Raw genomic sequence first — 9738 nt, forward strand, 5'->3', positions numbered from 1 at the left:
CTGCTGGAAGCCAGGTCGCTCGATTTATCCTTTGAATAAAATTTACTATATCATCGTTTATATGTTTGATTGATTGATTTCCATATCATGTTTTACAGATCACCGGATATTTATCCTTTGAATATTTACTATATCATTGTTTATATGTTTGATTGATTGATTTCCATATCATGTTTTACAGATCACAATAAATATATATGCATGTAACATGGATAACGACCGGTGGGAAAATCCTGACCAATGGATTCCAGAGAGATTTCTTGATGAGAAATATGAGACCTCGGATTTGTACAAAACTATGGCCTTTGGAGGAGGGAAGAGGGTGTGTGCAGGCTCTCTTGAGGCCATGTTGATAACTTGCACGGCTATTGGCAGATTTGTTCAGGAATTTGAGTGGGAGCTCGGACAGGGAGAGGAAGAGGATGTTGATACAAGTGCCCTTACCACCAACAGGCTTCATCCCCTGCTAGTAAAACTTAAGCCAAGAAATCATTTTAAGTAGTAGGTTTAACTTGGCTGGTAAACTTACTGGTTGTAGCATAGCTACATATTTACTAAGTGCACCTCATAGTATAGTTATCTCAAATCTAAGACATTATCAACATTGATAAATAAAGTTTGGTATAATAAAAGTACAAGAGTTTTATCAAGTTTGTTGTATGATCGTCTTTAGTTTTTCAATCATGCAAGGACAATCAACAAATTGATTTTTAATAATAATCATGACATGGGTGGTGACATGATCTATACCTCATTGACTGCCAATCAGAACCGAAGTACGTTTTTTGACGTGTGTAAAACTATGATTCAATCCCAGTGGTTTGATTTACTGAAGTGCATTCCTGGACCACCAAATCAAATGCAGGCACTTCCCTGAATGTCAAGAGGCTAGTTTTGTCTGTCTGCCGTCTTTTGTCTTCCAACTGTTTCATGCTTCTGCTCCTTTGTCTTTTTTTATTGTGTTGTTCCTCCCTTAAGTCTGCCTTTGTTGTTTTCTCTGTTTTTTCTATTAGCACTTATTTATTGTTTTCGCTGTTGTTTGTTTCTGATTTCCCATCTCTAGTATCTTATATGATTTGGGGGCTTTTTGTGAGGTTAAACAAATCCTTAAACTCTCAATTTTAAAGGGCGTTATGCAACAAATTATTTTAAAGTTTCACTTGACAGGAATGTTAATATAAATCATTTATGTGGGGGTGTAGTTTTAAGTATTTTTAGCAAAGGTTAGGCTACCAAAGGGAAGTGCCCACATGCGAAACAAGTGAGAGTGACTGTAATTTCAATGAAGAACACAATCTCATAATCGACATCTACTAGCTAGAGATTCAATAGTCTAACATTTGTGAGGGAGATACAAGATAGCTAGATAATAATTATAAAAACAATGCTGAAAATAATAAATCTACTTGTGCAACATCATGTAATTTTATCTGGATCATTTGAGCCAATGAAGTTTACAAAGTTCAATTTTTTTGAAAGTAACAAACTGATCATCCGAACATAATTACTTTTAGTTTCTTATTAGTTGTGTTTATTTTAATTTTAAAATGAGTTTTACTTACTAAAATAATTCGAGACAAATTAATATTACAAAATAAACGGTTATATCGAATGAGGGAGTAATACATACATTAAAATAATAAAAAGAATATTTTATTAGTTATCTCTGAAGGAGTTTATGTAAGATTTGTTCAATGAGTATTTTAATTTTTATTGAAGTAAATAATTACTCAGAAGAAGAATGCTTTAATTACTGAAGCTAATAATTAATGAGATTGATATATTCTTCTGTTTGCTTTTAACTTCACCTAATTAATTTGATTCACAAAGGTATAATGTATGAACCGATCCATATCTCAATTATGAGCTGTATTTAGCATTACATTTTTCATAATCCTTGCTTGCTTGGTCACCACCAGTAACAACTAGCCTCCGAGTTCAAATTCATTTCGAAACATTTTGACTATCAGTGCCATAATAAAAGTATCCTTCTCCTCCAATTTTTTATTTTTAATTATATAAGTATCGCTTCCCCCAATTTATTTTAATTATATCCTTTATTTTTTTCTTCTTATGCTTTAGTATTTTATTTAATTTTAAATAACAATTTGATCTTTTATATTTTAAAATGTCAACAATATTATCAATTTTTATAAAAAATTTAAAAAATTCATCAAAATTTTCAAACAAAACCCATAAAATTAATTATCATCTTCAATATAAAATCAAATTTCATCAAATTCATAACTCATATTTTTATTCTTTATTTGATGTTGTTGGAGATGAAAATATGAGTTTATTTGAATATTTAAGTCATGTATTTCATGAATTTTCTTAAAATTGGTATTTCATTTTATGGATTTTGTTTGAAGGTTTCGATGAATTTTTTAAGTTTATGTAAAAAAAAAAGATAATATTATTGACATTTTAAGATATAAATGATCAAATTATTAGTTAAAATCAAATAAATGACTAAATCAAGAAGAAGAAAAAAAGATGAACGACCGAAGTGTTACTGAAATTAAATTAAAAGATCATTAAAACAATTATGCCTATTTTATAATATAGTGTATGTAGTTAGTCTATTTTCTATTATTTTTGCATTAAATGATTATTTATAAATATATGAATTTTTTTTTAATAAAACATATTAAAACTATTATGAATATTTTTTATTCAATTTTATTTATATTTTGATTATTTACCTTAGATTTTTTAATAATTTTTAGAGACTTCTACAGAAAATAAAATTGCAAACTATGAATATAGTCATGTTGTGCATGAATTATTTTAGTGTCATATACTTTATATATTAAATATTTATGACTTAACTTAAATGTTTTAATTATTTATAGAAACCATATTATAAAAATGTTAGAAACTATGAATACAATCATCTTATATATGCATGATTTATACAAGTTTACTTAATTTAAATATATTTACTTAATTTAATTTTAAAAACTTACTAGTACAAGTTTTTATACAAAAAATCGTTTCAAATTAAAATCCTTATTGATAGTGTTTCAGCAAGTGTGTTGAATTGTTGCAAGTAATAATAAAACGATAGTACCGAGTGTCGAACTCAAGGATTGCGTTTTACTATTGAATTACATTTAATTATTAAGAAAGATTCATGAGCGATTCTTGATAAAACTGCTTCAATGGTGTTAGAAATGGTCGTCTTTGAGTTTGTATGCTAGGACACCAGTCTCTCAACTTCCCAATAGTAAAAAAGATACTTAAAAAGTGAGAAAAACGAGTTTTAATGTGTTTAGCTGCGCGTCGCGCGCTTCAGGCGCGGATTGACAGTGGCTTCAGCGCGAAATGCGCTTCAGGCCCAGATTGGCAGTGGCTTCAGCGCGAAATGCGCTTCAAGCGCACAACATTTTCTTTTTGAAGTGTAGTGCAATGTTCTCCTCCTTTGAGTCCGAATTTGGTTTCGGGATCTTCATGAAAGTTGTAGCTATGGATCTAGCTTTCATTTGCATTTAGTTTGACTCCAATTGAACATCTACAACTCTAGATAGGGCTAAAATACTTCACATATGTCATTTTGATTTCTCACAAAAATTCAGCACTACATTAAAACAAAGTAACAACGCAAAACTCCAAAAAATTTATACTTAATCAAGGAAATAAGAACATACACATTTCATTAAAGTAAAGAAATAAAATTAACAAAATATATCAAATAACTCCTTAAATTAACTAATAAATAAAATATAAATAAGACTAAAAATAATGAAAATATGCATATGATGAACATTTATTACTTATCTCCGATATCATCTATCAGGGAAGAGTTCCTTCCAAACTTGAACTTCAAGACTCATTAACATGTACAACTATGATTTTGCAAACGCATGGCCGAATCAGTTAAACACAAACAACGAATGAGGTGAATTTTGAAATCATGTTGATAATGTAACATAAGTAAGAAGAACACACAAACAATCATAATAGGTTGTATCATAACATATTATGATATATAAAAATACTCAAGAGAAATAATATCATATTATAATGTCTAAATCCCTAAGTAAAATCAATATACCGTCACATCGTCACATCATTTCAGGGAAATTATTATCACTTTTAAAACACATTAATCACAATAAAACAATCATACAAAAATGCAATATTATGTATGAGCTTAGACTCTACTTCACAATTTGGTATCATTCTAACTTTGAAGTATTTAGTTAGGAGACTTAATACTATGCCACCATCCTGGTGGACGGACAATTAAAATTGACCTTGTTTTCATAGATTCCCTCAACTCAACCCGAGACACATATACGCGACAGTTGAGGTAAACGTGTGTTGCATGGTAGTTCCCAATATTTAGAGTGCTAACTCCAAGTCATCTAGGAATTCCCCACCCGAATACCTCCAAAGTCTAACGATCTTGCCCTAAGGCTCAATAGCAAACCGCCACGATCAGACTCATTCAGTTGTACTTCCCCATAATCACTAGGTTTGTCAAACCCTATCTATATGATGAAAAAATAATCTACACTTCAAAATCCACGTTAACTTCAAATATTCCCAACATCTATTTTCTCCCCTTGTTAACCTAGACTACTCCATTAAGAGCATCATCTTTAGCGCAAGTTGAAATCATCACTATTTCATCAATTATGGATACTTCAATATTCTTATCACAACTTTATAACATTGTTAATCATACATAATCACGATTATCATATAAACTCATCATAAATTTATAACATTACTATCGTCAATCAAAAATCATCATTATCATTACATAAACATATATCATACAATGCATCCATATTTTATTCGCATCACAAGAATTTGTCCAATCAAACATATGCACAAAATTTCATTCGACATCCAATATTACAATAGTATCAAATATCAAATACCACACAATTATCGAAAATTAAATCAATCAACACCTTATAAATATTTCTATTTAACATTTTAATCACATATGAATACAATTCCACGAGCAAACGACCTTTGTTCTTTGACTCCTTGTTCTTCAATCGATCTAACTCGACAATTTATGGATAAACGTTGAAAATAAATTATGAGAAAACATTCTAAAAACTAGCTTTCAAAATTGGATCAAGGAAACTTACCATAAATCAGAAAACTAATTAGTGAATAATATAGCTACTTTTCACACGATCGTTTTGACGTTGATTTCACTGAAATCGGACTTACGACGAGGAAGAATAGTACAAAATAGATGACTTTTAAGAAATGCTTTTCACAATTTTTTATATTATATTACTTATTATTAATATAATTTTTAAAAGTATTGTTTGAAAAACTATTTTGACACAGATAAATAGATAGAGAGTTTTTTGTGTAGAAACAACCAAATGATAGATAAACAGTAACATAGATATAAATTTTTTTATTGTTAATGTTTAAAATATTAAATTTTAATCACTATTATAAGTAAAAATTAATTATTTTGGATTATTTAGTGGTATTATTTTCATTACATTATAAAAAGAGATAATTTAATAAATTTAATTTATATTTTTGTATGAAATTTAGAAAATTAATTACAATTAACTACTTTTTTTTTTAATATAGGTGAAAGTAGTTTATTTTTTTATTTTTTTTATAATATTAACCAAAATGAAGTATTTTATTATAATAAAATAATATCAATTGATTTCTTTTAAAATAATTTTGATTCAAACGGTGGTGACTGGTAATTAACATTAAGAATATGAAATTTTAAGATAAATTATTTATCTATAAAAATTTGAATATATTGTGAATATAATTTTTATTTTTATTTTTTTGTTCTATTTATTTATTTTACTCAATTAGTATGCAATAAATAAGATATTTGTTAATTACTCTTAGTCAATACTCAGTAGTTTAATTATATATAAATTTATATTTTAAAATTACTATTGAACTATATACATTGTTATGCAAATCTTTACAATCTAATTTTGAACAATAATTAATACTGTGTCTGATTCCTTGAATTTTACTATTCAATATATTCTATTTAAATTTAAAATAGTGTAAATTAATTTTGTAATAGTCAGTGCATGCATTTGGTGTTTATGATAGTCAACTATTAGTTCGTAAAAAAAAAAAAAACTCAACTATTAGAATAAACAAATACTTAACTGTTCACATACAAACTTATTCCTATATTTAATTAATAAATAAAGCATTTAGTATTATTGTTTAGTAAATTATTGTTATACAGCATTTAAAAGCTATTTATTTTAGATGTCAAAAGATTATCTTAAAAATAGTTGTGTCATTCGAATATTAAAATATAAATAATATGTGAAAAATAATGATGATTAAAAATATATACCAAAACTGAAGGATATGTATTTGACATGAAAATTTGGATGATGATGAAAATTAGTCTCCTTAATACATAACTATATGCTTGTTTTAATGGTAGATGTTACTATGAACTACATTTATAAATAGTATTGTAAATTATTATTTAAAATTATTGAAATAATTGATTGATGACGTTTTTTAAAAGTATTCTAAAAATTAAAGGTCCTATTAATTTATCGATGGAGTTTCTGCTGACGGTTAATCATTGGTCCAAGATGGTCTGCAGTAAAATTTGATTTGTTTTAATTAATTAATTTATATGTCAAATAGTTGGTGAACAAGCTATATTTAATTGGCAAGAGAGAGAATCTAACGAGAGAGATGCTGTAATTAGTGCCTCCAAATTTCAACGTGACCCATAAAATGAACATGTAGAATTAACTTTACTAAAATTCTCTAAATATTTAACTTAAACATCAATTTTTTTTATAAATTTAATTAATAATATATAAATAATTAATGTAATAATTCTATATAATAAAATTAAAATTATATATATGTATTTTTTATTTTATTTTATTCTAATTCTATAAATGTGAGTTGTGTGTTTCTCTTATCTTATATATAGAATATGTTAGAAACAAATGTCCCATAGAAATACAATAATTGTTAGAAGTGGTTAGAATAGTGAGAGTAGAAGAGGAAGCAGAATGGAGAATCTCGTAGCCACCTCAGTTGCTTTGGGTGCTTTTTCTGTCTTCTTGTTCCTCTTCCTATTCCGTCGTCGAAACACTCACAAACTTCCCCCAGTACCAGGTTAGTATCACTTTCTTGTTGTCTTGGACTTATATCTATATATATGATCAAAAGTTTTATTTAGTACTATGAAATATGAATGCATGAAAATGGTTTGTTTTGTTTTGGTTGATGCAGTGGTTCCAGGTTTGCCAGTGATTGGGAATCTTCTGCAGTTGAAGGAGAAGAAACCTTACAAGACATTCACACAGATGTCACATAAACATGGACCCATTTTTTCAATTAAAGCTGGTGCTTCCAAAATTATTGTTCTCAACAATGTCCAACTTGCCAAGGAGGTCCCTATTCATTCCTCTTTTTTATTTCCACTTCTAGTACTCTTTTCATATTTCAATTTCACATTCGATAAAGAGCGGTGATCTGTTGACTCAATGAGTAACTATGTATGACTTATTTCGTTTAATAATTTAATATAAACAAATGTATGGCTTATTTTGTTTAATAATTTAATATAAACAAAAATTTCACTAATACAACCGTCGAATCAAAAGTTAATGTCAACACAAATTTTTATGAAATTTTAAAACTATTTTATATTTTATTAAAAATTTCAAATGAATTTATAATAAATTTTAAAAAAAGATATGTAAACATAGATGACTAGATTACATAGAATTTCGGATTTATAATATATTATGTCAATAATCAACGGTTGAATTAGTGAAATTCATTATTTATATTGAATTATTAAGACGGGTAACTTATCTCCGACTAATAACTAGAGTCAACGGATCTTCACCTATATAGAGTATAGATCTGTTGACTCTAGGAATAACTATGTGATTAGTTATTTCTTTCAATAACTCAATATAAACACTGAATTTCACTAATCTATATATTTGCATCAAATGGATAATTTGCGTTTTATTTATTACATGGTTTTAAATTGCAGTTACAACAAATCTTAATATTGCCCTAAAATATGGGCAAATGCGGTCGATGCGACCACAATTGCCATTTTGGATACCTCTAAAATTGTTATATTGCAGCTATTGTGGTAAAAAATGAATTCTAGGGTTATCTTATGGAAGGGTCTAATGGGCTTGTTCTTTTTTATGCACCAAGAATAGGCTGAGGTGAATTATGAGCCTTTTAAGTCATTTTGATTAGGATGTCATTTGAATTCAGAGCATTCACATATATACTGCTTTATATTGTTCATTTGTATCTCTATTTTTTAGATTAATTATTAGTATGAGGAGGAGGCAGGGGAAATGACATTCAGTGCTCATCACTGCAGTCCATGGAACTATTTTTTATTTCTGGTTGTTTAATTGGATTATAATTTTTTGTGGTTATTTCAGGCAATGGTGACCAGATTTTCATCAATTTCAACAAGGAAGATGTCAACTGCATTGCACATTCTGACTTCTAATAAATGTATGGTTGCTATGAGCGACTACAACGAATTTCACAAAATGGTCAAAAGACATATTCTTGCAAATGTTCTTGGAGCCAATGCACAGGTTTTGGTTACAATAACTTCATGGCTATCTCAACACACACACACAGACTCTTCTGTATTTTATTGTTTGGATGAAAAGTATCTCTGAAGTGTATTTTTCAATGTTCAGAAGCAACGCCGTAACGTCAGAGAAGTCATGATGGAAAATATGTCCAGGCAGTTTTGTGAACATGCAAAGACCTTCCCCAACTTGGCTGTTAATTTTAGACAAATATTTGTGTCTGAACTTTTCAGACTAGCAATGAAGCAAGTGAGTCTTCCTCTTAAATAAAATTAAAAAAAAAAATTCTGAGAATACAATTGGAAAACATAACATAATTTACAAAATCTTGACTTCATGTATAATTTGTAGGCTCTGGGAAGCGATGTTGAATCCATTTATGTGGAGGAGCTTGCGAGTACATTATCAAGAGACGATATGTATAAAATTCTAGTGGTTGATTTTATGGAGGGTGCAATTGAGGTGGACTGGCGAGATTTCTTTCCATACCTGAAATGGATTCCAAATAAGAGCATGGAGATGAAAATTCGGAAAGTGGCTCTCCGAAGAAAATACATAATGAAGGCATTGATTAATGAGCAGAAGAAGCGATTGGCATCAGGGAAGGTAAGTTTTACTTGTTTACAACCCCAAATCTATGTAGAGCCTGTAATAGAGTTATCCTAACTTGATTGTTTGGGTTGTGGCAGGAAGTAAATTGTTATTTTGACTACCTGATATCAGAAGCTAAAGAAGTGACAGAAGAACAAATGATCACGCTGCTATGGGAGCCAATTATTGAGACATCTGATACTACGTTAGTTACAACAGAATGGGCTATGTATGAACTTGCCAAAGACAAAAGTCGTCAGGTTGATAGCCGTACTTTGCCTTTTGCTAACTCTTACTGGTTGGTTGGTTAATTTGGTGGTTTCTTCTGTTCTGTTCCATTGTTGACACATTGTAACTAGTTACATCATTATTTGGCAGGACCGTCTGTATGAGGAGCTTGTAAAAGTATGTGGACATGAAAAGGTTACTGACGACCAATTATCTAAGCTACCTTACTTGGGGGCTGTGTTCCATGAGACTTTAAGGAAGCATAGTCCAGTTCCAATTATCCCACTAAGATATGTTCATGAGGATACCCAATTGGGAGGATATCATATTCCTG

The 9738-nt window shown here is 29.0% G+C and overlaps 2 protein-coding genes across 2 annotated transcripts in view; both read left to right on the plus strand.

The window, feature by feature from the left end:
* The window catches only part of LOC101492682 (ent-kaurene oxidase, chloroplastic-like), a 3490-nt gene extending 2840 nt beyond the window's left edge, over positions 1-650 (plus strand). The window contains exons 8-9 of the mRNA XM_004486542.4: positions 1-14; positions 182-650. Coding sequence (XP_004486599.1) covers positions 1-14; positions 182-502 — 335 coding nt within the window. The 3' untranslated portion in view covers positions 503-650. The remainder of the gene's footprint in view (positions 15-181) is intronic.
* Positions 651-6940: 6290 nt separating this feature from the next.
* LOC101492348 (ent-kaurene oxidase-like) overlaps positions 6941-9738 on the plus strand; it is a 3515-nt gene continuing 717 nt past the window's right edge. Inside the window, exons 1-7 of the mRNA XM_073367642.1 lie at positions 6941-7119; positions 7237-7397; positions 8424-8585; positions 8694-8834; positions 8937-9191; positions 9275-9436; positions 9555-9738. The exon at positions 9555-9738 is cut by the window's right edge and continues 6 nt beyond it. Coding sequence (XP_073223743.1) covers positions 7014-7119; positions 7237-7397; positions 8424-8585; positions 8694-8834; positions 8937-9191; positions 9275-9436; positions 9555-9738 — 1171 coding nt within the window. The 5' untranslated portion in view covers positions 6941-7013. The remainder of the gene's footprint in view (positions 7120-7236; positions 7398-8423; positions 8586-8693; positions 8835-8936; positions 9192-9274; positions 9437-9554) is intronic.

The sequence above is a fragment of the Cicer arietinum genome, chromosome 1 (genome assembly GCF_000331145.2).
Source record: "Cicer arietinum cultivar CDC Frontier isolate Library 1 chromosome 1, Cicar.CDCFrontier_v2.0, whole genome shotgun sequence".
Lineage (NCBI taxonomy): Eukaryota > Viridiplantae > Streptophyta > Magnoliopsida > Fabales > Fabaceae > Cicer > Cicer arietinum.